At 41.0% G+C, this 27,593-nt stretch overlaps 1 protein-coding gene and 1 long non-coding RNA gene across 2 annotated transcripts in view; one reads left to right on the forward strand and one right to left on the reverse strand.

The window, feature by feature from the left end:
• LOC145470483 (uncharacterized) overlaps window positions 1-27,593 on the forward strand; it is a 60,952-nt gene that overhangs the window by 8,775 nt on the left and 24,584 nt on the right. The gene's annotated exons all lie outside the window — the stretch shown is intronic.
• Window positions 575-25,715, reverse strand: LOC145470463 (uncharacterized). Its single transcript, XM_081454278.1, has 4 exons — window positions 25,681-25,715; window positions 24,263-24,602; window positions 2,013-2,150; window positions 575-1,124 (listed from the first exon to the last, which is right to left on the reverse strand). The coding sequence occupies exons 2-4, from the start codon at window positions 24,573-24,575 to the stop codon at window positions 658-660; spliced, it is 918 nt and encodes a 305-aa protein (XP_081310404.1). The 5' UTR covers window positions 24,576-24,602; window positions 25,681-25,715; the 3' UTR covers window positions 575-657.

Genomic DNA, 27,593 nt, shown 5'->3' on the forward strand with positions numbered 1-27,593 from the left:
ATTGAGAATTGCCCGTCTCGATGATGCTTTCTCGGGAATTGTTCCACTGGTTGCAAGCCCAGTAGAAGGTCCACCACTGCAGCAAAAAGATAAAAGGATAAAAAGAAAAGGAGAAAAGCCTTAAGATCGTTGGTCACGATATTCACAGGATAAAACTGAAAAGCGAGACAAGTATATATATTTTCTGACAAATATGAACCGATTAAAATTCATTCCAGTGTCTACAGTTACTTATGCTTTATGTTTGACTTGAATAAGTACTTTTTGTAAATATGTGTAACTTACAAACTTTTCTTAGCACCCTTGCACTACTGTAGTTAATATTGGTTTGTATTCATCCTTAGCGCTGGCCGAAATTTTATAAAAACGACAGCACATACAATGCGTGTTTTATCTATGTTCTTTCAATATTCAGAACTTATATTTTTGTAGCTAGATCAAAGTCTAAATTGTTTTTATATGCTCTTGTAAACGAAGATTCTTATGTAATATTCTTTAGTGACATAACATTTTTTTCGCACTGAAGTAACAAGATTTTAATTCTAGTCAAGACTAATGAGTCGAGTTTACGTTCACGTTTTTATTGTCTGTTTAAATTAAACTTCAGTCAACTTTTTGGCTTTGACAGTTTCAGATAAGTCAGAGGCTCATGTGATATTAAGCATACCACGCATACACATCAACACATGTTGTTCCACTGTTATTCTCTTCACTCCAATCGGTCCAATCCTGTCCGAACCATATCTGCAGCTCCTGATTGCGTGACACAGACACCTGAATGGGAAGATCGCGGAAAATCAGCTCTGGAGATGTGTGGGTAGTTCCGTTAAGACTGTAAAAGTGGTTTTTGTTTTCAACGCCAGCTTTTAAGTCTCCAGCTGGTGGCAGGATGGCTTCTTTCTTTGCATTGGTAATGATAGTCATTAAGCTGTTTTTGCTGTAGTAGCGGCTTGTACTACAGCCCCAGTAGGAGGGCGGGGATTTTCGGTTACATATGATCGAGCCCGACTTGTGGACGAGCTTCATTGTCTTGAGAAGTCCACTCTTTGTGATGTTAAAGGCGCCGAACTGGTTATTTCGCGCCCCAAAGCAAATGGATTCTTTGTTTATTTTCTGCCAGTTTCCTAAAAAAAAAATTAATAAAAAATATACAATACTAATGGTAAAAAAAGTATTTAACATGGAAAGTGATTAGAATCGACCAAATTATACATCAAGGCAATCAGAAGCGCTCTAACTAGACAAGACAAGATCTCAGTAAAGAGTAAGTACTGCTGGATCGTACAATTAGAGTTTTTCCAATAGATACGTTTATGGTCATCAGTAGTTTGTTTCGCGTCGTACATTTGGATCCTATTCCAAACCCTTCTAGCTCATTTAGCCCACTTATGCCACTGGAGAAAGAGACTGCTTTCCCCTAGATTGTTTAGTTGATCGACTACGCACTTCTTATTTCAGAGCAACGACAGAGTTTAATCAATCACAGCACGAGTTTGAGCAATAAGGGCCTGAGTCTGCTCGTAATCTCACCAGTCATGGTTGAGCATTGTGAATACCCGGTTGGAACAAACAAAAAATGCATATTTGAATTTTATTGACTTGAAAAGCACACAGACAATACAACAATTAAACATACTTTGAACTCAGCGCAGACACTTTGAATTGATGGGTTTTTAAATATTTTCTTACATTCTTGCCACTAGTTTTAGAGTTAGGTCATGCACACTTTGTCTGAAAACACTGTAATCGCTAGACTGCTGATGTCTCAACTGGACCGAGCTGGCGGGTTGACGTTTTGTTGCTCGGTTCGAATTTGGTTTTGTCACTGGACCGAACTGTGGAGTCGCTGTGGCCTCATGGTTACTGCGCTCGTCTCCGGATCGAGTGGTCCATGTTCAAGCCCTGGCCGGGGACATTGTGCTGTGTTCTTGGGGAGACACTTTACTTTCAGAGTGCCTCTCTCCACCCAAGAGTATAAATGGGTACCTGAGAATTAAAGCTAACATCTGTACCTTCACAGCGAGCCAGGATTGTCTGAGCATTCCCATCAGAGTATATCCAGTAATCCCCGTTAACCATCTCATTTCCTTCACTGGCCTTGATCTCACTGCACGATTCAGCAGGAAGCTCTTGAATGGAGCCAAGAGGAACTGTGTGATAAGACAAAAGATCTGTCAGAGTAATTTTATTTCAAATGTTTACAAGAAGAGCTTAAGGTGGCTCAAAACAATTTCCAGTACTTGAATTTTGATGGGTCGTTATAACCAGTCTTTATCACTTGATGCTACAATCATGGTATCAAAAAACTGCCCAATCTTTGGTGAACACGTTGTTTTCATTTTCGTGACATAAGAGATTACCATAGCAACTTATAATTCAAAACCGGCACGGTGAATTTTTTTTATATTGTCAAATTTTAATAAGCATCATAAGTCGCAACTTTTGGCAAAGTTTTAAAGAAATATGTACATAGGGTTCAGAGCCACCTGAAAATTAAAAAAAAAAAAATATTAGAATTATCCGGCTCAATTTTGGGCAGAGAGCTTCGGAATCATTTTAGAATTTTGCAGGAGGGAGGGGGGGACTCTATTGTTTTTCGGTATTGATTCGTGATAGACTCATCGCTACCAGTGTGACGTCACATAGCAACGAGCGAGCACTTCGAGTAACCTATTCAGATTACGCCATTGAAAAAGGACTACAGAGGTTAGGAAAGACAAAAAAACAGGCCTAATATCGCTTTTGTTTACTAACTTAATGTAGGTTTGTACAGTTTTTTGTTCTTTTTTTGTCTGTGTGCATTATCTGTTTTAGTTTTGTGCGCGCGTTATCGTGTATTCTTGTTGAATTTTGTTGCGGGTAAGTGGCGGGACCGCCATCTTGAAAACGGGACGAGAGAAGTCCACGTAAAACGTTCGCGTTTTCTCTCTTAAATGTCTTACCAATAGTCTTGTCAATAGGAGGTTTTATGGGTCGATAGTATACGTTTAATCCGCGTGTATCTCTGTGTCGATTGAACCAGCCGCTCCTCTCATCAATCCGTTTGAGTGTTGAGATGTTGTTTATTTCTTGATTTCCACCAAAATTTCCCTGCGATGTGATCGGCTTTTGTCTGTTTTGGAGCACTTTTGGTGGTAGTTATCAGGCCTTTAAATGCAATTCTTTGTGCTTCAACTTCGTTTGCCTTTTGTGTTTTAATTGTGCCTGCTGTATGGTGAAATTTGTTGGCTTTAATCGTACAGCAGCTTTGTTGGCTTTTGTTGTGAAGGTTTTGGCTTTTTTTCCTGACTCGTTGCAACTGCTGACCTATTGCCGTCCACTGCAATTGCGGTGTTCAGTGTTGTAATTTCATATTCACAACAAAGTTCAAATTCGAGTTAGCCTGAGTAAGCTGTTTTTGGTTTTCTTTTTGCCACTTACATTTTAGTGTACAATTCTGGTGTAAACGTAACTACAGTTATAGTGAAATCAATTTTGCTGTATGATTTATTTATCTTTTGTCATAACCTGATAACTTGGCTTATTCCGGAACAATGCCACATCTTGAATGATGCTGTAGCCTGTTCCTGGTTCTCGGTCAGTGGACATGATCGAAAAACGTGGCTGAGCGGGTTCTGGTAGAGAAAGAGGCCAAGAGCCTGGAACAGGCTGATGATGTTGCAACTGTCCTGCATTGCCATGTTGTAATGGCTCCTATTTCTTAATCTTCCAAGAATTTCAAGGCTGCATTGTAGTCTTTTCATCCCTTTAAGTGGCAGTCCCGCTAAAAGCGGTCCACTCGACTTCGGGACCAAAAATAATTTTCCTTCATTTTTTGTCACTGAAAAGGGTTTGACACATATATATATAGAAAAGCAATTTATTATTTTCCAATTCCTTATTTTTGCTTTGCTACGAGCCAAAATTGAATTTTGGCCGAACTGAGGTTGCCGACCGTGATCAGAAAGGTAAAATTCACCGATTTTGTGAAGCGTGCTACGTCGCCTAAAATGCAGCTCACGGAATTTCGTTTCCGTACGAAATTTAAGGTACATTCATTACTTTGACTGACGAAATATGGAAACTTTTCGAAAAATTCTAAGCTTACCAGCGAGGCTGGAAGACACCCTACTCCGAGGCCTTTGATCACCTACTAAAATTTAGCCAAATTTGACGGGGAAAATCTCAAAAGTTGGGTCTAAATGAAGCCTAAAAAGCACATCACAGTAAATTTCATACCTTGATAAACCGTTCTATAAGTTCAAACCGGCGGGTATCTCCTTGGATTGCACGCGAGAACAGATTAAAATCTGCCACAGTCAGTGCATTTACATAGCTATCGCTCGTGTCAAAGCTCATTTGCATAACCCTAGCAACCGGTGAAATACATCTTCTTCCGTTCAGGTTCGTTTGTTGACCTTCTGAGTAGTGGCAAATAGCTTCCTTTAATACTTGTGTACACTCTAGATCTAGTTTTGAGGTGAAGGTTGCGTTAAAGTTGATCAATTCTCAAGACTTGCGAGACTCCAAAAGTAAATAATGGCGCCGGTCTGCAGAAATTAACCGTAGCCGTCGTCCTGACCCTTCAATAAATTCTGCCGCAGAGGTAGCACTAGGAGAAGAGGAAAATCGTAAGTTTTCATTTACCGTTTAATGGCAACTGAATCCTATACTACGGCCAAGAGCACTGGGAGCTAATGAGGGCTTTATGCCCGAATTTGAAAAACAACAACAACGAACACTTGCCGGTTGCATCGTTGGGAAATGAACCTGAATGAACACGACACACTTGAATGGAACTATGTTTTGCGATGAATGATGGGCTTTAATTCTGTTTTATGCTTGATGCTTGTATTTTAGTATCTTGCACAGCGCATAAAATAAACTTCGGGATCCGTTTATACAACGAAAGCTGCACCGGCTTCGTCAAAATGTCACACAAGTTAGTTGTAACGTGACCAATTACCTGGGAGGGGGGTACTCCCTCATATGGGCTATATAGGTATCTGTATGTGAGGTTCCAAAGGGTAGGGTCTTCCAGCCGTTTGGGTCATAAATAGGGTATCGATTTTGGCCATTTTGGTTATAAATTGGGTATGGTTTTAGCACTCTAGTCTTGAATTGGGTATGTTTCTTAGCAGAAGCTACTTTTTCATCATTATCAATAAGACCTTCAACAAAAGCCCTTCATAACGTATGTTTAGGGCAACTGTGTCAGCCGCAACGGTCATAAATAGGCTATCGAATTTTTGGTCAGGTCATAAATAGGGTAGCAAAAAATGCAGATTTTGGTCATAAAGAGGGTAAGGGTTTTGGGAAGTGGGCCGCACACCCCCAATCAACTTTTCTGGAAGTACCCCCCCCCCCCTCCTGGGCTAATTACCAGGGGCCAAGGGCAAATGCCCTACCCGGACGCGTCGATGATTAGATTTGGCAAGATTTGCTCATTTCAATATTGATAATGAAAAAGCCAAACTTTACTTTTTTGGGCTAGTGCAATCTTTTCAGTATGACCGATCGACGACAGTCATTGCACCTTTTCAATTTTTATCTACTTTTCCTCAGAAAGTATAAGGAGTTGCTAATACACGAGGGCGGAGGAAGCAGGCATGGACCTAAAATTCACTTTTCCTTTCCCGTTATCAGCCGTCCGTTTTTCAAAGAAAACACAATGGAAGAAAATCAAAAGATGGGACTAAGAAACCTTCCAAAAAACGTCCATATCGAAGCGCGTGCAGATGTTGAGAGGCCGATTTCTCACTTTGTGTTACAACGATTGTCGTCGTTCGGTCATACTGAATAGATTGCACTAGCCCAAAAAATTAATGGGTGGCTTTTTCATTATCAATATTGAAATGAACAAATCTTGCCAAATCTAATCATCGGCGCGCGCGGGGTAGGGGATTTGCCCTCGGCCCCTGGTAATTAGCCCAGGAGGGGGGGGGGGTACTTCCAGAAAAGTTGATTGGGGGTGTGCGGCCCACTTCCCAAAACCCTTACCCTCTTTATGACCAAAATCTGCATTTTTTGCTACCCTATTTATGGCCTGACCAAAAATTCGATAGCCTATTTATGACCGTTGCGGCTGACACAGTTGCCCTAAACATACGTCATGAAGGGCTTTTGTTGAAGGTCTTATTGATAATGATGAAAAAGTAGCTTCTGCTAAGAAACATACCCAATTCAAGACTAGAGTGCTAAAACCATACCCAATTTATAACCAAAATGGCCAAAATCGATACCCTATTTATGACTCAAACGGCTGAAAAGCCCTACCCTTTGGGGCCTCACATACAGATGTACCCCCCTCCGGGGTAATTGGTCACGTTACAAATTGTGTGACATTTTGACGAAGCCGGTACAGCTTTCGTTGTATAAACGACCCGATAAACGGATCCCGAAGTTTATTTTATGCGCCGTGCAAGATACTAAAAGACAAGCATCAAGCATAAAACAGAAGTAAAGCCCATCATTCATCGCAAAACATAGTTCCATTCAAGCGTGTCGTGTTCACTCAGGTTCATTTCGCAGCGATGCAACCGGCAAGTGTTCATTGTTGTTGTTTTTCAAATTCGGGCACATAGCCCTCATTAGCTCCCAGTAGTCTTGGCAGTAGTACAGGATTCAGTTGCCATTAAACGGTAAATGAAAACTTACGATTTTCTTCTTCTCCTAGTGCTACCTCTGCGGCAGAATTTATTGAAGGGTCAGGACGACGGCTACGGTTAATTTCTGCAGACCGGCGCCATTATTTACTTTTGGAGTCTCGCAAGTCTTGAGAATTGATCAACTTTAACGCAACCTTCACCTCAAAACTAGATCTAGAGTGTACACAAGTATTAAAGGAAGCTATTTGCCACTACTCAGAAGGTCGACAAACGCACCTGAACGGAAGAAGATGTATTTTCACCGGTTGCTAGGGTTATGCAAATGAGCTATGACACGAGCGATAGCTATGTAAATGCACTGACTGTGGCAGATTTTAATCTGTTCTCGCGTGTAATCCAAGGAGATACCTGAAACATACTAGCAAAAGTATGGCTCAGTGACATAACAACACAAGTTCACGAGGCTTGCTCAACACAACAACTTTATTCTCTAAGCATCTTGGGTAATACAACAGCTTAACACAACTTCCGGTTACGAATATATTACACTGCTTTCCCCCAGATTTTCAGGATGCACTTATACCCAAGACATAGTGATAACCTACAGTTACAGGTTAAGTTTAACAAATGGTTTTCTAATCCTTTGAGATCTTCGCAAAACTGTAGGTGGACTACTTACAACTAAAGGAGATACAACAGTATCCTCGTTTTCAGGCAGATCTACATGTGGTTCAGAAGTACTATCGAGAGAATTCACATTATCATCATTTATTTTCTGACCACTTGATTCAGGCACCACGACATCTGGCTCACTGACATCATCTGGTACATTATCATGTGCTCTTATCATGTGATCAGTGTGCACATATCTGGTTTTGTGTCCTGTCCTAACTACATAGGTTCTGGGCCCACAAACTTTAATTATAGTGCCTGGAATCCACTTATCAGTCTTAGAATTGGCCCTCGAGTTTCGTACCCGCACCCTGTCATTTCTTACAAAGGATCTTTCCCTCTTACATTTCAAATCCTTATACATTTTCTGTTTCTCTTGCTTATTCTCTACAACTTGTGCCAGATTAGGCTTAATCAGACTTAATCTTGTTCTTAGGCAACGCTTCACCATCAACTCAGCGGGGGTCACACCAGTTGTACTGTGAGGGGTTGTGCGATACCGAAATAGAAAATTAGCAAGTCTGTGTTTCATAGAGATGCCCTTTTTACCCTCAAGCACTTGTTTAACTAAAGCATCCTTAACAACTCTCACAGACCTCTCCGCTGCCCCATTAGATTGAGGGTGATAGGGTGGAACCAACGTGTGCTTGATGCCGTTTTTGCGCATGAATTCGGTAAATTCAGCGGACGTAAACTGTGGTCCGTTGTCAGACACCACCTCTTCAGGTAAACCATGAGTAGCAAAAATTAAACGGAGCTCATCAATAGTCCGTTCAGTAGTTGTAGAGCTCATACGTTTCACTTCAATCCACTTTGAGTGGCTATCGATTACTACAAGGAAGTAATCATTACCCTTCTGACAGAAATCAATATGGATCCGTTGAAATGGTCTAGTTGGCAACTTCCATGGGATCAGGGGTGCACTGGGTGGGGCATTTCTAACATTTTGGCATACTGTACATACTCTCACTGCTTCCTCGATTTCCTGATCCATTTTTGGCCACCACATGCATGTACGAGCAATTGCTTTCATACCACATATACCAGGGTGTTCCCAATGCAACTGCCCCAGCATTTTGGCTCTAAAGATTGGTGGAATAATCACCCTAGAGCCCCAAAGGACACAGTCCTGTTCACAGGACAGCTCATTTCTTCTATTATGATAGGGTTTGAGGGTCTCATCAGGACACCCTTCTGGCCAACCTGACATCACAAATTGATGTACCTTAACAAGTACAGGATCTACAAGGATTGCCTTTCCGATATCTTCTGCAGTGATTGGAAAATCATCATCAATTACCCTCACACTGTAGACCACACCCTCACTTCCCAGTGTGGAGTCCTCATGTGGTAGCCTTGAGAGAGCATCACAGTTGGCATGGTCTTCAGATCTTTTGTATTCAATCTCATAGTCATACGCCGAAAGTACTAGAGCCCACCTCTGCATTCGAGCTGCTGCTAGTGTGGGGATAGCGGATTTTGGACTGAAAATTGCCAATAATGGTTTGTGATCAGTGATCAGGGTAAATTTTTACGCCCATACAAAAACTGGTGAAGTTTTTTTACACCAAAAACAATTGATAATGCTTCACGCTCAATTTGTGCATAGTTCTTTTCACTTGAACTCAGTGTCCGAGAGGCATAGGCTATAGGCCTCTCCTGGCCATCATCCATCACATGGCTAATAACTGCTCCAATTCCATAGCTGGACGCATCACAAGCAAGTCTCAGTTCACGGTCCCCATCATAATGCACCAACAGTGCATCACTGGTGAGACCTTGTTTACAAGCTTCGTATGCTTGCTGACACTCTTTTGTCCATGTCCACTGGACACCCTTTTTGAGGAGCTCATGTAATGGTGCTAGTGCGGTTGCTAAACCTGGAAGAAATGGGTGATAGTACTGGACCATGCCCAAAAAAGATCTCAACTCACTGACGTTTTGTGGTACTGGTGCCCTTTTTACAGCTGCCACTTTTTCCTAACTGGATGCAAACCTTCGGCATCTATCTTCAAACCCAAATAGACAACTTCCCTCTTCAGAAATTCACACTTTGCCATCTTCAAATGCAGGTTATATTTATGCAACCTCTCCAATACCTCAGCCAGGATTTTGATATTCTCCTGCCAACTGACACCACCAATAAGAATGTCATCCTGCTTACACACACATTTTTCTACTCCTTGCAAAATCATATCCATTTTAGCTTGGAATATTTTAGGTGCTGATTTAACCCCATATGGTAATTTGGTGTAGGAATAGAGTCCCTTGTGTGTGCTAATTGTCAGGTACTCACGACTTGCTTTATCAACACTTAGCTGAGCATATGCATGCGACAAATCAAGTTTGCTGAAAACTTTTGATCCCGAGAGGGCAGCATACAAGTCCTGTTGGGTGGGAAGGGGATACTGCTCATCTTCAACAGCTGAGTTGATGGTTACTTTGTAGTCCCCACAAATTCTAACCGATTTGTCAGCCTTTGGCACAACTACTATTGGGCTTTCCCAGTCTGATCTGTCAGTTTTAACGATTACCCCATTTTTCTCTAACTTATCCAACTCCTTTTCGACTTCATCTTTTAGTGCATATGGAACTCTACGTGGCTTAATAAATATGGGCTTTGCACCATCTTTCATGGTGATGTGTGCTTCCAACCCTTTCATGCCCTCGTAGCTATCTTTGAACAACTCACTGTGTTTAACTAGTAATTCATCAAGTTGACTTTTGGCACTTTCCAACTCGGATCTTGTTAAACTAAATATTTCACCCCACTCAAGCCTTATATGGTTTAACCAATTTCTTCCCAGCAAAGTAGGCTTCTTCTCATAATCAGCTACAATAATTGGCAATGTATATTCATGGCCCTTGTACACTACATCATACAGCATTTCACCACACACTGTAAGGGTTTCACCCGTATACGTTTTCAATTCAACTTTTGACGGACGAAGTGGAAAATTACTGAATTTCTGAGAATGTGTGCTCTTACTCATTATTGAGTAATCAGCTGCAGTGTCTACTTCCATTGCACATGGTGAACCATTTATGGTCATTTCTACAGTATAACGTTTGTTGGTAGGATTATCTGTACCAACTGCATACATGGAATAAATACCTAACTCATCATTATCATCACAACCTTCTGTGTTTGATTCTAAGACACTATGAACAGTACCTTTAGCTCCTGGTTGTTTTGTTTTCATGTCAGACTCAACATCTTTACTGCGACAAACTGATGCAAGGTGACCTACTTTGCTACATTTGTAGCATTTTGCTGACTTAAATTTACACTTAGGTGCAGCATGCTTACCACCACACCGGTAACATGAGGGTTCCTTAGTGTTTCCAGTTTCCAGTTTATTTACTATGCCTTGGCTGTCATCACTTGCACTGACAGGACGGAATTCTTGGGTGTTCTTCTCTGCCATTTCCATTGACTTTGCAATCTGGCACGCTTTCTCAAAAGAAAGATCCTCGGTGTTCAAAAGTTTATTCTGTATTTTGGGATTGTTCAATCCGCACACAAAACGGTCTCTCAGAGCTCGGTTGAGAAACTCTCCATAGTTACAATGAATCGATAACTTCTTCAAGGCCACAATAAAGTCACTGATGGATTCGTCTTGTTTTTGATAGCGAGTTCCAAAATGAAAACTCTCTGCTATCTCCAATGGCGCTGGATTGTAATGTTTCTCCAATGCTTTGACAATGTCCGCAAAAGGAGTGTCTTTTGGTTTCACTGGTGCCAGCAGATTGCTCAGGGTAGAATATGCTTCGGGTCCAATCTCAGTCAGAAAGATAGCACGTTTTCTATTTGCAACTGCGAGATTGGCTTCCTCTTTACCCTCGCCTGTTTCTTCTATGATATTATTTGCCATGAAGAACATTTCCATTCTTTCCACATAGGAACGAAAAGTCTCTCGCTCAGGGCTGAACTCGCCGACACGACCAAACAATCCAATTCCCGCCATTTTGATAGCACGTGTTTAAACTTTGATCAAGTTGCCTCGGTCGAAAACAAACCTTTTTCCTCACACAGAGAAAATCAAAACTTCACTGGATTTCTCATGCGTCTTCGTGCATGTAGAGTATCCCATCCTCGTCGCCAAAATGAAACATACTAGCAAAAGTATGGCTCAGTGACATAACAACACAAGTTGACGAGGCTTGCTCAACACAACAACTTTATTCTCTAAGCATCTTGGGTAATACAACAGCTTAAAACAACTTCCGGTTACGAATATATTACAATACCCACCGGTTTGAACTTATAGAACGGTTTATTAAGGTATGAAATTTACTGTGATGTGCTTTTTAGGCTTCATTTAGACCCAACTTTTGAGATTTTCCCCGTCAAATTTGGCTAAATTTTAGTAGGTGGTCAAAGGCCTCGGAGTAGGGTGTCTTCCAGCCTCGCTGTAATCTCGTTCCCAGATCTCTTGTGGACGAAGCCGAAGGCGAGATCTGGCCAAATCCGATTTGCACCACGTGATCGGCTGTCAGGAATGTGACTCAGGCGCTTAGAATTTATTCTTGGTTTTCATATGACGTAGTCATATTCCAAAATTAGAAATTATCTTTCCTTCCGCGGTTGTAGTTTCATCAGATAAAAGACCCTATAGGAACTTGACGTTTGACAATCGTTTAGCTCGAAAGAGTTCTTCTTTTTGTAATAGAGCACTCCAAGCTTTTGCGTTGTGTGACATGAAAATGGCGACCCGAAAAGACTGTCGCGTAGGCCGAAAGATGAGTTACCGCTTTAGTTTTTGCTAAATAAACGATGCTTGCACTAGAAGAAGCATTTATTTCAGTGTGTCGGAGCTCTACAGTAAAAATTTTCGTTTCAATTGCAAAATTCAACGACAGATGTTTTTGTTATTTTACGGCCGCTATGTTTGTGCCCCTCCGAAGGGCACAAACATGGCGTCTCCATACAAAGCTCTATAAATTTGGGTGACACACTTCTGCGAATAACGGGCGAATGAAAAACAGCAGAAACCTGATTCTTGGCGAGGTTGTTTATATAGCAATCATCTATCATACGCCAGATTCTTGAATTTATTTATTGAACGGTTACGATTGTTAGTTTTGATCACATGACTTGTGAAAACCGAGAACAGGTTAAACAACGTTGCAGTATTTTTATGTTAGCTTAGGGCCAGGCAGAGAATTAGCGTTTGTTTTGCGGGTTAAAGTCAGCTAGCAAATATTGTTAGCAGCATCCTTGCTCGTCGCTGTGGACGTTGCCCATGGACATGGCGGACATGTCAAACATTGAATTTGACCGCGCATTGAAGTTTTCCTTAACTGAACGCGGAACGCCTGATTTAAAGTCAAAAAACTAAACAGCTAGAGCCTTTGAGAGCAGTGGTGCAGCAAAAGAGAGATGTGCTAGCCGTCCTGCCAACAGGATATGGCAAGTCTTTAATATATCAACTTCTGCCGAGTATGTTTAACTTTTTTGGTATGGTGGAAAGTAATGCTCGATTGTAATTATTGTGTCACCATTGACCGCTTTGATGATGGACCAAGTTGAGAAAATTAAGAAGCAAGGACAGTTAGGAGCAATTATCCGGCTAAATGTTCTGAAGCGGACAAAGAGACAGGGATCGAAGTCCAAGGTGATTCTGTGGAAAATGTGTTGTGCGGACGTGTTAGCATCGTGTTTGCCAATCCGGAAGTACTTATCAGTAGTAAGAAGTGCAGAGAAGTATTGTTATCTGATGTTTATCAAAAAAACGTAGTCTGTGTTGTGGCTGACGAAGCTCACTGCATCGTGGATTCGTGAGTAATTGCCATTCAGTCATTGTGTGTTATGTAGAAATTTTATAAATTATTTTGTTCATTATTTCACATTTTATTAGTTAATTGAAGGTCCACATCAGCCTCACTGGCTGCTAATCTTTGTAACCTGCATTACTAAATAAAATGATGAGGATGAAACTTTTGTTGCACCTCGCCTCTCTCTGGTCTGAAATACTCAATATGTAAAGATGTTAAAGCAGTTGTCAATTTTATTGTATTGAATTAATAGAGAAAAAGTATAGACTGTGACTTTTTGTTTCAGTTTTAGTGTTTTGATCTCGATGTGGACAATATGTGATTTAATACATATTAGGGCTACATGTACAGGTATATTGTCCTAAGGTGGCGTCAAACACATAACCATGATTGCTCTCTACAAGTAATACATATCACATTGCTGCAATATACTCTAAAAAATAATTTTAGTTTGATTGTTAAACAATCACAGGTTGTGAACTACTTATGTAAATCTAGGAACATTTTGCCACAAAAACTACTTCCAGGAAGAAAAGAAAAATCTCCTATTTCTTGTGTTTCCCAGAATATATATTACCTTTCTTCATGATAAATATATCAACAGATATTTGTTGCAGTTGTCTGTTGCAGAAACTTATACAAAACACAGTTTTAAGTATGTAAATTATTTCAATGTGTCTTCTAATTACAACAATGAACAAATTTTTGCAGAACACCTGCCAAAAGTAATCTTGTTTCCTCATTTCATCATAATGTCAGGATGTTTTGAGCATGACGTGCACCAAATAAATGATCTATTGTTAAGATGGATTTTCTATATTTACTCACATCTATTAGGACTCAAAATGTTGGTTTTTGGTATTGGCAAGAGGGACAATTAAAGACTTCGGGGAATTCGAATTTATGAAAACTGGAAGTTGAGGTTACATGAAAAATAATTATGGAGAAAATTATAAACCAGACAAATTTCACTCATTCTCTCCTGAAGTAAATCATAATGATGCCTTCACCCTCTTTATAATCCCCTGGGGGAAGTAAGTGATACATGCATTATGCTCAATTGAAAGCACACCTTTGTTTCAGCCTGACCACTAGCGAGTAGTACTGTATTGATATGTTGAACAAGATTCAGTTCCCTGTTGTACTGATTCAGTAACATAGAATAAATTGATCCAATTGGAGGAATCTGCTTTGCTCCACTCCTTTGGACATTTTGCCCCTCCCTCCTACAGCAAACGGCTGTTATTACGTCCAAAAGAGTTGGGCTCCCTTTGGCTTCTGTAAGTATTATCTCCCAGCTTAAGTCTCTCATAGTCCCGAAGGACTTTTCTCGTAGTACAGATGGTAGATGACCCCGTGTGTATTTTTCTGCATTCTCGCATTCTTCAACGATTTCTTCCAAGTGTAATCGCTTCAGGTAGTTCCCCACTTCTGGAATGAGCCAAACAGATGAAGCGATGACACTTGGTAGCCTCGACGAAACAGCCGCATTGAGTAGTTTGACGTTGATTGTCTCAACAGGTTTGTTGCTTGCCTCTTTTCAACTGAAAAAAATCAAAGCGAAACGTAAACACCATGCGGACCTCTAAGGAAACAGCACACTTACGAAAATAAATTTTTCTTCAGTTATCTTGGTTCTAGCAAAGTAAATATCGACCAGTGCCAAAAATAATACTCCAGAAGCACTTCTCTTGTATTTCTCGCATACAAAAAGCAATGTTCACACAGCTTTATGAGTGAGTTCGCCGGAGGGAGACATGCAAGATGAAATTACGTGAGCTGAACATAACAAAAGTCTTTGGCAATTTACGCGGAATTCACGAAGTTCCATGGACAGTTTCTGACATTTTTTACATATCTAGCGGCCTAAATAATCTATTGGAAACTCTTTTAACAGGATAAGCTCAAGCAAATGTTTTTTTTTAAAATTGTTTTCCGCACTGCGTTCGCCGGTGTTATATATGAGAATACCGCTGACCATTATGCATAGTTGTGCATGTGTTGAGTTATTGTTTAACCAATGACACCGTGGTTGGAATGTAGACCCGAAATGGCGTCTGTGTCATGAATATGTAACATGGTGTCAAAATAGTGGGATTTCGAGCGCCACGGAACAGGGCCAAACACATCAGGATGGCCGAAGGATACGCCAATTCGTCGTTCAACTGGCCAAGAATGAACTGGGCCGCTGCGGACCTGAGTAAAGAATGGGAAAGGTTTTATCAACATTGCGAATTCACGTTCGGAGGACCGCTCAGCAAATGCACGGAGAAGGAGAAAATATGCAACCTTATGAGCTTCGTCGGCGACAAAGGCCGAGAAATTTACCTCACTTTCCAATGGGAAACTGTGCAAGTTGGATCTGGAGAAAGTGCACAAAATGTAAATGAAAAAGACATACTCCAAAGAGTAGTCGGAAAGTTCAAAGCACACCTCGAAGCAAAGAAGAACCCAATTATGGCGGCAGTTAAATTTGATCGAAGACGCCAGTTACAAGGGGAAACGTTTGACTCCTTTGTCACCGATCTTAAGCTCCTGGCCCGTGGTCTGGACATGACAGAGTCGAATAAGTTGATCCGGAACGCCATCGCATGCAAATCTCTGGACTAACGAGTAAGGCAACGCTGCTTGGAGAAAAGTAAAAACCTTACCCTGGAAATGGCAATTGACATCGGTCGGATGTTCGAAGCGACCAAGGATGGAATGCAAGTGATGTCTGGTGAAGACCCGAAAGTGGAGGTCAATAAACTTGCATGGAAGAATGGCTCGTCTAAGAAGAATGGCTCGTCCAAGAAGAAACATGACCAAGTTCAAAAATGTGATGGGTGTGGATACAATGCCCACAAGCCACAGGAAAAATGCCTAGCCAGAAATGAATCATGCAACAAGTGCAAAAAAATTGGACATTTTGCCCAAGTTTGCAGAAGCAAGAAAAGCAATGTAAACTTACTGCATGAAATGGTCCATCCTGGAGAAGACTTTTCTAGTGATGAGGAAGGTCCTGACAGGGATGTACAACTACTACATGTAGCAAGCCTAGAAATGAATGGCATCAGTGACAGGCAGGAAACATGTGAAAATGACGAATGGTGGGTGGTTGTAGAAGTGGGCAACAGTACCCTTCATTGTCAACTTGACACTGGTGCCTATGCAAGTGTAATTAACACTACTCAGCTCAAGCAAGTAGCACCCAGTGCCCAGATCAAACAAACCAAGAAGACCCTGGTGTCATACAGCCAACACCGAATCACATCCAAAGCTTATGTCACTCTTCCCATAAGATTCAAGGACAGGGAGTTAAATGTGAACTTCTATGTCATAGATAGTAAGCAGAAGCCAATATTGTCAGGCAAAGTTTGTCAAGCACTCAACTTGGTTCAGCGGGTACATAAGTTACAGGCACATGTAGATCCAAACCTAAAGGAACTACTTGACCAGTACCCAGACCTACAAAGTGCATCCGGAGCCATGCCTGGAACTTACTCTATCAAGATTGACCCCAATGCAACTCCAGTGGTGCATGGACCTCGGAGACAACCTGCAGCACTCCTCCCCAAGATCATTGCCAAGCTTAAGGAAATGAAAAAGGAAGGACACCTAGCCAAAGTTTCACAGCCTACTGACTGGGTTAACTCTATGGTAGTTTCAAGTCGAGGTGAGAAGATCAGGATCTGCCTTGACCCAGGTGATCTTAATAAAGCAGTGAAACGGGAGCATTACCCAATCCTCACTGTAGAAGAAATTGCAGCCAAGATACCTGAGGCAAAAGTGTTCACAGTCCTTGATGCTAAAAGTGGGTATCTCCAGATAAAACTAGACTACGAGTCCAGTCTACTGACAACGATGAACACCCCAATTGGCAGATACAGATGGTTAAAGCTACCATTTGGAATCAAATCAGCTCCAGAGCTGTACCAAAGGGCCATGGATGAAATGTTGGAGGATATTGATCACGCATACGCCATTATGGATGACATACTCATCGCTGGACGTGACATCGCCCACCATGATTCCGTCCTTGAGGCAGTTCTCAACCGCGCCAGAACCTACAACCTTAAGCTGAACTTTGAGAAGGTCAGAGTACGAAAACAGCAAGTTCAATATGTGGGCCACATTATCTCAGCAGAAGGCCTCAAACCAGATCCAGAAAAAGTAAGAGCTATGAAGGATATGCCACCTCCTGAAACGAAAGAAGATGTCCGTCGGTTTCTGGGATCTATTCAGTATCTGGCCAAATTCCTCCCAATGCTAGCAGAAGTCGAAACACCACTGCAGGAACTAACCAGAAAGGATGTACTTTTCCACTGGGACAAGCCACAAGCAGCTGCGTTTCAGAAGCTTAAGGATATGTGCTGTGAAACTCCAGTGTTAGCCTACTATGATGTCCGAAAAGATGTGACCATACAATGTGACGCTAGCAAGAGCGCAGTGGGTGCTGTCCTACTGCAAGAGGGAAGGCCGATAGCCTATGCATCCCGTAAACTTCGAGCATCAGAGCTCAATTGGGCGCCAATAGAGAAGGAAATGCTGGCAATCGTGTTCAGTACTCAGAAATTCAGGGAGTACAGTCTGGGAAAAACAAATTTGGTCCAGACTGACCACAAACCCCTAGAAATGATACTGCGCAAGTCCATGGCAACAGCACCATTAAGATTGCAGGCAATGATGCTGAAAGTGAGTGGCTATGATCTAAAAGTGGAATATCTTCCAGGCAAGAAGCAAGTCCTCGCAGACACCCTCAGCCGAGCAAGTCTAAATGAGGCACCACCGGAAGAAGAAGAGATACAAGTAAACATGTTGGAAAGAATCTCGATTTCCGAACCAAAGTATCCAGAACTCCAACAAAACACAGCGAATGAGCTCCATGAGCTGTATGCTATGATTCAAGCCGGTTGGCCAGAAACAAAGCAACAAGTCCCACACAGCATCCGCCAATACTGGGACACACGTGATGAGCTTGCGGTACTAGATGGAGTAATCTACCGAGGAATGAGAATCGTAGTACCCCCGTCGATGAGGCCAGCCATGCTGGAGATAATACATGGAACACACCTGGGAATCGTAAAGTGTAAGCAAAGAGCCAGGGAAGCCCTTCACTGGCCCGGCATGAGTGCACAGATAGAAGAAAAAGTCAAGGACTGTACCACGTGCCATGACTATGCCCCTGCACAGCAGAAAGAACCTTTGATACCAAGCCATGTCCCAGACCTGCCTTGGGAAATGGCCGCTTCAGACATATTTGCCTTTGAAGGTGAACATTACCTGTTGCTAGTTGATTATTACTCTAAGATTATTGAGGTGACCAAACTGAAGGATCTCACATCCCAGGAGACCATTGAAGTCCTAAAAGAACATTTCAGTCGACATGGCATCCCACCAAAACTAGTCACTGACTGCGGCAGCCAGTACACAAGCAAAGAATTTGAGACCTTTGCCAAACGTTACAGCTTTGAACATGTTCTAGTAAGTCCAAAACACCCCAAAGCGAATGGAGAGGCGGAAGCCGCAGTTAAAACAGTGAAGTCTCTATGGAGAAAGAATAGAGACAAGAGAAAAGCACTCCTAGAGTACAGGGCGTCCCCACTTCCAGGAATTGACCTGTCCCCATCACAGCTCTCTATGGGACGCAGGCTACGAACAACACTACCAATGGCACGTGGTCTATTGGAGCCTGAAAAACACAGCATCCAGAAGATAAAGGCAAGAATGAAACATGGCAAGGATAAGCAAAAGTACTACCATGACCGCCAGGGCACCAAAGAGCTACCACCACTCAGATCGGGTGATCACGTCAGAGTAAAACCGGAGCCAGGGTCAAAGGAATGGAGAGCGGCAACAGTAGTGCAGAAACATGTCTTGCCTAGATCATATGTAGTAGAGGTAGGCGGCCAAAGAATCAGACGTAATCGAGTGGCTCTAAGGAACGACCCAACAAAGTCTCATATGGGATATCGGAAACGTCATGGAAACATCAATCAGCAGACAGAACCTGAGCCAGACAAAACACATGCAGCAACCACATTCCCAGCAAGCTCACAAACGGAGCGCTCACCACAGGAATACCACTTAAATCCCTCAGCTGATGAGGAAATCCCAGCCGGTGATGTGCCACCTTCATCAGACATAGTGGAAGCTAAAGACCCGCCCTTGTATACGACTCGAAGTGGAAGACTAGTCAAAAAACCAGTCAGACTAGACCTGTAACAAGTTGTTCTGGAACAAAAGACAGTTCTTGGAACGTGAACAATGACAGACACTGTTTGATTAATGTTGAGTTGATTGTTCTTTTATTTTATTTCATTCTCCTCATTTGTTTCTTTGATTGTAATGTAAAGGAGGGGGATGTTATATATGAGAATACCGCTGACCATTATGCATAGTTGTGCATGTGTTGAGTTATTGTTTAACCAATGACATTAAACAACGTGGTTGGAATGTAGACCCAAAATGGCGTCTGTGTCATGAATATGTAACAGCCAGATATTCGTCAAATTTTCATGCCCTCGAACAAACACATGGATCGCGCGAAAGAAAGGAAATCCGTAAAACTTACCTCTGGATTGTTCAATCCCGAATTGTAAATTACTTCCAAATCTCTCCTCCTCTCGTCTTTTCTTATCTACTTTTCTTTTCCACCAATTGCGGAAGTTTCCAGACTAAAACGTGAGTTTGAAGAAAGCTGTGGGGTTGTTTCAGTTCCACCATTGATCGCGGGGCTGATATTTCTGCTACTTGAAAACTCAAATAACTCTGATCAATGCAAAAAGCGCAGTTTGCTTCTTTCTTAATCGGCCCGATTTTGCAACTTGCAGTTGAAGGTGAACTTGACTTTTTCATCATGGAATAACACTTTCCCGGACTAATTTTGCGTGTTAATGCGACTCTCTTTTTGCCTTTGCGCACGACAAAGCGAGGTAAAAGGGCTTGATTTTGGTGAGCTCCGAGTCCGCTTGACTTTCTCTCCTCCTTTCCCAAGATTTATCTGCGTTGTGGCACATCTCGTTTGAAATGGAAGCAGCTTGTCTCGTAGATTTAACAGTGTTCGGTAACAGTTCCTGCACACGTGCTTAGGAAAACAATCGTCCTCCTGTACTCTTACTTTTGCAAAATCGCTTATCAAGCGCTGTAATTTTGCGGGTTTTTTTGTAATCCGAAAAAATCGTGAACCTCTGGTTGTTATTTGTTGTGTTGCCGCAAAGACGGCACAAGTTTTTGTCAAATGTTGCAAATTCCCCTGACTGCGCCATATTTGTAACATTGACCCATTCAAGTTTATCGCGGAAAACCGCGTAAATGTTCAAAGAAGGGATTGGACAGGAGTCAAATTGAGCAGTCAATCAAGAAAAAGAAATTTTCCTACTTGGCCAGATCTCGCCTTCGGCTTCGTCCACAAGAGATCTGGGAACGAGATTAGCCTCGCAGGTAAGCTTAGAATTTTTCGAAAAGTTTCCATATTTCGTCAGTCATAGTAATGAATGTACCTTAAATTTCGTACGGAAACGAAATTCCGTGAGCTGCATTTTAGGCGACGTAGCGCGCTTCACAAAATCGGTGAATTTTACCTTTCTGATCACGGTCGGCAAACTCAGTTCGGCCAAAATTCAATTTTGGCTCGTAGCTTTTTTTTATATATGTGTCAAACCCTTTTCAGTGACAAAAAATGAAGGAAAATTATTTTTGGTCCCGAAGTCGAGTGGACCGCTTTTAGCGGGACTGCCACTTAAGTTCTCATCATATTCCAACTAAAAAACAACCCTCCACTAAATGTCACCAAATAGATATTGCTGCATAGCGCTCAAAATAAACGACAGCAAATGCTAAAAATGTGTTATAATGCTGAAATGCTGTAAAGACAATCAGACATTTATTCTATTTAATTAATTTTTTTTAATTTTAACAAGTTTTATTCCTATTAGCTCTTTTTATTTATTCTGCTTTTATAATCATCTCCTGCTCTTCACAGGTCCACATCAGCCTATAGTTTCAATTATGACTCTATGTGCCATTTAATCCATCAAAGATTTTTGCTTGCACATTTGTCCTTGGACATTATCTGTTCCTATCTTCTCGGAATGGATAATGTCCATGGAGTGGACACCGAATGAAGGCTACTTTTCATAAAACCTGCATTACCAAATAAAGGAATGATTGATTAACTGAATCAATTTCTCCCTCAGACTCCGGAGGTCCAGAAGCTTCATTCTCCTCCAGTGTGCTTAGCAGCTATGCTCTCATTCTGACCATATATGGCCATACATGTCGTGCCTGATCTACTGTTAGTGGTTCTATATGTGGTTAGTGTGATAGCAGTCAGTGCTGAAAACCTTGATGTTAGCTCCAGAGAATTTCCCCTCTTTTGCTCTGTTTTTTCGTCTTCATAGCTCAATGTTCAGTTATCCTTGTGTAAAAATGGTTGAATTTCACCACCCTAGCTTTTTCTTCATTATGGTGTTTAAGTCAATAAGGTTGGTGACATCTATTTTAGTCACATTTTTTTAACTTCACATCAATTAATTAAAACTATCGTAAATTTGGTATCTCAAATTAATTCCAAATTGAACTTGTCAATTGATTTATACTGACAATCAAGCTGTGGTAAGCCTTTGTATGACTCTGTGCCTTTAAAGGAAATATCTTGGGCTGTCAATCAATGGGAGTTTAACTAGAGGTGTGGCAAAGTGCTTAAGGGGATGCAAAAATGAAAATTGTAAATTTGACAGCATGATTAAACATATGAAACAAATCGTAGCTCTCATATGCATGTTTTGACAGGTGATAAAGAAATTTTTAAAAATCTAAGCTTAGGTGAGTTAAAAACTCCATGCCAGTTTATCATCTGGGGAGGGGGGGAGGGGGCATTAGCCTTCAAAGGGAAAATGTTCATCAGAATCCCTAAGTGCTGCCAGGTGTGGCATTCTGGAAGGAAATTTGTGCATTATGATATGTTCCTTCCAGTGACATTCCCTGCAAAAAACAAGAAGTGTCTTTAATAACCTGTTTTCAGTGGGCTACAACTTTTAGATGAACAAATGGGGACTATTAGCTGATTATGACCTTGCAAATCAATAGATTCTGATAGATCTATTCCGTGGATTAACAGCATTTATCAATTTTTAAAATATCGAATTCCAAACTAAAATCAGGGAAAAGTTAGTCACAATTAGGCCACCGGCAAGGAACTAAGCTGAGTTTTTCATGTAACATAACTATGTATAATCAAGAGAAAATATGGTCTCTTGGTATAATATTTGCAGCAGACCTAGCATATAAAAGAAAATTAAGGCTCCTCTTCCCAAATAAAATCAAAATAAAATAGAACCGAATCACTAATCAAGCCATAACTATTAACCAAATTACGGATATTGCTCTAAATGTAAACTGTAGTACGACAAAGGTGAAAACTTACCTAATCTGAAACATGGTTGTTCTTTCCACACAGCCACTCTTTGCATTTTGTAGGGATTGATGAGACGAACCACGAGCACTGAAGAACTGAAATTCCACATACAAGAAGCCAAGTATACCCTCTGTCGAACCTCCTATTCTTGGGTTAAAATCATATGGCTCTGCTTCGCTATGCAGTGGCCCTCGAAAGGTCAACCAGATAACAGTTTTGCTCGACAAATTGGCTTCAAAACAGAAAGTTCTCGATCAAATTATCTGCCTTTTGAATATTTTGGCCACCAAAAAGTACCAAATAAAGATTCCTCAATGTAATATAAACCACATATCAACGAACCTAAGAAAATGGGGCAGAATATCGGAGCGAAATTCCGCATTTTTATCAACCTCTTGTACTTCACCCACTGGGCGCCATTTTGAATTTCATCCAAGCGAAACGTGACGTCACACTGGCAGTGATAATACAACCAGTGTTTTGCTTGTCTCGTGTAATATTTGTTACTTCTGACGAAGAAATGGGTGCGAGGCTGCTTTTCACGATCACATATGACGTATTGATAACCGTTAGTTGGATACGAGAAATTTTACCTCAAGTAATCAGTGTTACCAGTTTAATAAAAGATTGTTTTAACCTCGCTCCGTCATGTCAACGTAGCGGCTAACAACTTTATAAGAAAAAAAGTTTACCTTCTTTGTCTAACTCAGATGAAGTTCCTAACCATACTGCTGCTACGACTGATGATAAAGGACTGCTCGCGATTGCAAAAGTTTCCTTATATTTGTGCTTCCAGCTTAGAATAATGTACGTAAAAAGTAAACATTTCCAAATTAGCTTTTACGCTTAAACATTACCCGTGAAAATATTTAGCACGAAATTAGAAGGCTTTTGTAAATATTTTTGTGAGTCTATGGAAACAGGCGCCCACGCACGTATCAACAAATCGTATTTTACACAGCGGACCTCTTCACTGACTTCACTGGAATTGATTTTGACACTATAATATACGTGCATGTAAAACCTCGGTTGCTGATAAAAAATGCTGATTTAACAAATTAACGTCAGTCTTTTATGCGATAAATTGCGTCATAACATTGTCAAAGTGGCTGTGGAACCACGAGCCGGAGGCGAGTGGTTTTCGCAGTAAACTTTGACAATGTAATGACGAAGTTTATCATCAATAAGAGGACTGACGAATAAAAAACTGACGTCAATTTGTTTTTTACAATAACAAGACCCCAAAATGGCCGCCGTAAACGCCGTAAACTTGCCGTAAACAAAGGGATAAGTAAATGTTATTCAAAATGACGCGAACATTGTCAATAGCTTTTCTCGCTTTTTGATTGGCTTCTTGAAAAAGTCCACAAAATCTCATTGGTTAAAAAGTTGACAGTTTGACAGCTGGAAGTTGAACTTGAAAGCTTGCATAAATTAAAATTTTATCCGTCTGTACTCTTATTGATGGTAAAAATGAGCCAATCAGCGCGCAAGAAATTAGATAGTTATTGTAAAATTTAGCAATAGACAGAGGTTAAAAGTCAGCTACTGAAATCATAAGGTATATATATTAAAGAGACGGTGTCGAACGCACTCATGTTTTTTGATTACTACGAGTATAAAAATTGGTTGAATTGTCTAAGCCACGAAAAAAAAAACATTTCAGCTTGACTGCTTCCCATCATTCCTCGCGGCTTCCCCGCTCTCATTGGAGAGTCCGTGCTGCTGAAACAAAACCAGCTACACATGCTAAGCAATAGCATTTAACGCGACTGAGTTGTAAAAGGGTAAAAAAAAAAAAAAAGAAATAAGGAGAATGGAAGTGTACCTCTGTTTTTTGCTCTTTTCATGTAGAACCTTGTCTGATCCGGCTTGAAATCTTCAGGTCTCGCTTCCTTTGTTCGATTGTTCAGTTCACAGACCTTATGACCAATGACGAAATTGTAGCTTTGACATGTGACTTCTTCTTCGCACATGAAATAACAGCCTGCAGGCCATCCAGCCTTGCTTGTTTTAAAGGTGTGGCCCTTGAGGAACATTCCTCCAATTGAGTATTCCGCTGTTTGGCATTGGACAGCAGCTTGAAATACACCAATCCGGGACATCAGGAACGCAACTGACAGCCAGAACTTGGGATTCATATTGAATTGAATGCTTCAGTGACTTTGCTACAAGCGAAATAGAAACGTTCAAAATGACATGTTAGTGATCTCAATTAGTTGCCATGGAGAATCCATGTTCTTGTTAACATCTAAAAGACTGCAGCTCTGCACAATTGCTCTCCTTTGTCGGGAACGGAATTATTGACATGTTTAATTTAGACAGAATGGATTGGATCTATTTTTCTCAGCTTGATCCCGTTTAATAGCACGCATCACATTCACTAGTGTAACGAGAACGTCCCAGTTCACTACGTACTTGTATGTGCTCAAGGGAACGTTTGAAGATTCCAAAAATCGATAAAAAATTATCTGTCATTTTGCACCTAATTTTCGCGGACGGGGCCTAAAACTCACGTAAATGTCATTCATTTAACATCAAAGTAAATATTAATTTGAACTAAAAGAATATTGGGCAACAAAGGAAAGCTAATAGAATGGTTCCTCGCCTCCGGCAGGTTCTAGTATACCTTCTTAGAACTCTATGTTGATATTTCTTTCAGACTGAAAAGCAGAAGAACTCGGGTGCCCACTTTTTTAGATTTCCGTGTTGGAAATAAGGTAACAAATTACATACCTTCGCTCTATGCTCTGGACCCTTTAATGCGGCCACCTGCTGATATTAACAAGTTTCTTTGTCCCAACGAAAAGCTCAAGTTTTGTTTTACTGATATTTCTCATTCAACTTATTCTAGATCATTCTTCATATTAACAAACCGTAACTCAATAAATTTCTATTATTACAGGCGAAGATGCATTGAACTATTCCGACATACTGAGACAAAAGTAACATGTTGCTTTAGCCGGATCTGTTAATCCATTAAATTAGGGTGTTGGTCAACGCGACTGATATCGCGAGAAATATTTCATATCATTATTCGCCCAAGAAATCTCTGACATAAATAAAGATAACCGTTCTTCCTCTTCTCTTGTCTTCTTCCTCACCAAAGTTTACTCATCTCTAATCAGTTTTTGGTAGTGACATATTTTTCCTGAAAAGACGCGGGCAAACTTATTTTAAGAAATAGGACCGTACCACAACTTATCGCCGACATACGAATTTCAAAATTAATCTAACATTTCTTACCAATTTCCGAAGCAGAAATGAAAAGGTTTTCGCCGACGTTTATCCAAGATTTTCACTGTTTTGAATCCTTATTTCCTAAAAAACGAGACACGAAATGTATTGCGCAGTTTTCCTGCATCATTTTTATTAGCATTCTTCTCAGGTTTCGTTTTTTTGTCAATCAATCAACTGACGCAAATCTGAAACTGAAAGGATCTCAAATTTTGCGTGGTTTGCTATCCACCAATAATAAAGAATTATTTCATCAGCCGAAACTGAAAGCTGAGGCTGATATCATTTACCAAGACCTTGTTTATTCCAGTCAAGTATAAACAAATTAGTTTAATCCCGAGGCAGAAGAAACCCAAAGTTGCGCGTTGCTGGCACAACAAAGTGATCCAAGTGTCAGTGTCAGAGAAAACCGGGCAAAACCAAAAGATCCACGTCACATTCAGCATAAAAACTATCCGAAAGGATCACAAGCCATGGCATTTACCGAGGTAGGCGTTCGTTTTCCTTTGAGATATCACCGCATCATGATTTTGGCCTCACATGCGGTCAAAACACAGTTATCCCAAGCTCGCAAACTGAGCGTCCGTACAATGCAGTAATACTGAAGTCTCAAAACAGTTGAAATATAATAATTTGCATGGCCGGGAAAAACGGTTCTATTCTTATGTCTTAAAGACACGAAGGAGTATAAATAAAATATACGTACCGTGCTTGAGGTGTGTTTCCTTGTTTGGCGTGGGAGGTTTATAAATAATAAATAATAATAATATTTAGTACACGAAGCTCTCTCACCTACCGGTTATGGGCCGATTTGTGGACATTTAGATGGTTTCAGTTAGCTTCACTATTTCGTCCTCTGGATATCCTTTCCAAAATTTGGGCATTGAGTGATTTCAGCCTAACGAGTCCACTGAAGGGAAAGGGCTCCAAATGCTCCAATCGCCTCGAAATTCCACCAACATCACGGAAGATAGTCTTCCTTCACGTTCCTGTTCTTCATCCGTTCATCTGCGGTCGGTTTAGTTACACTGAGATGGAATAAAAGGCTGCCATTTTCGGCAAAGGGTTTTCTCTGAGAGCCTTTTGATGTGAAGCCTAAAATGTCAATCATCTCCCACCCTCCGCCTTATCCTTAAACAGAGTACCTAAATTGTATTAACTAAAATTCCAGTGCGTAAATTCCCAGCGAAACGAAAAAAAGATTATCTACTTGATACTTACACGCACCTATTCCAAATATAAGTACCCCCCCCCCCGCCCATTGCGATTGCAATTTAGTGTTAACAATGTAGATCGGTTGTATAGTAACGGCTGCTTGACAATCGCATCAGCAACGTAGTGAAATTTCCAAATAAAGAAAACACTGAATGAAAAGTGATGTTACAGCACGGTGAACTCACGCCTTCATGTTGTTTCCAAGAAAGTTCTAGAAAGGTTGGTATTTTAATATAGATTATGCTTTTGCCACGTCAATACAGAGCTAAATCACAACTTGTAACTAATTTTACTAACGAACCTAAAATACTGACTACCGGTACTGCCTTAAACATTTTATCAACAACGGTTCAATCGCTAAACGGCCGATATTTAATCAGTACATTTAAATCCTTGTCTAACACTCGCAGCTCTTGAGCCAGGAGGCGGGTTAAGTTAAACCCTGTAGAACTACCAGTCAAGATTTGCAAATGGTGAAGGAGACCAGTATTAGAGCGTAAAGGAAGTCAGTGCTCATGCAAAAACTATGGTACATGTGATTACAGGATAGCAGACCTGTCCACGAAAATGAACTTCAACCTGGAGGCAAGGCATCTTACAGGAAATGATTGTAACATCTGTGGAGGTAGCGTGGCCGAGTAGTTAGGGCGCCGGACTTGAAATCCGGAGGTCGTGGGCTCAAGTCTCGCTCTGACCACTTTTAAAGC

The sequence above is a fragment of the Orbicella franksi genome, chromosome 15 (genome assembly GCF_964199315.1).
Source record: "Orbicella franksi chromosome 15, jaOrbFran1.1, whole genome shotgun sequence".
NCBI classification, from domain to species: Eukaryota; Metazoa; Cnidaria; class Anthozoa; order Scleractinia; family Merulinidae; genus Orbicella; species Orbicella franksi.

Coding starts and splice junctions, on each gene's coding strand:
- LOC145470463 (XM_081454278.1), bottom strand. CDS start 24,575: ATGAATCCCAAGTTCTGGCTGTCAGTTGCGTTCCTGATGTCCCGGATT. Junction 2,151..24,262: donor GAAAAGAGCAAAAAACAGAG/GTACACTTCCAT, acceptor CTTATCACACAG/TTCCTCTTGGCTCCATTCAA. Junction 1,125..2,012: donor AATCCTGGCTCGCTGTGAAG/GTACAGATGTTA, acceptor TTTTTTTTTTAG/GAAACTGGCAGAAAATAAAC.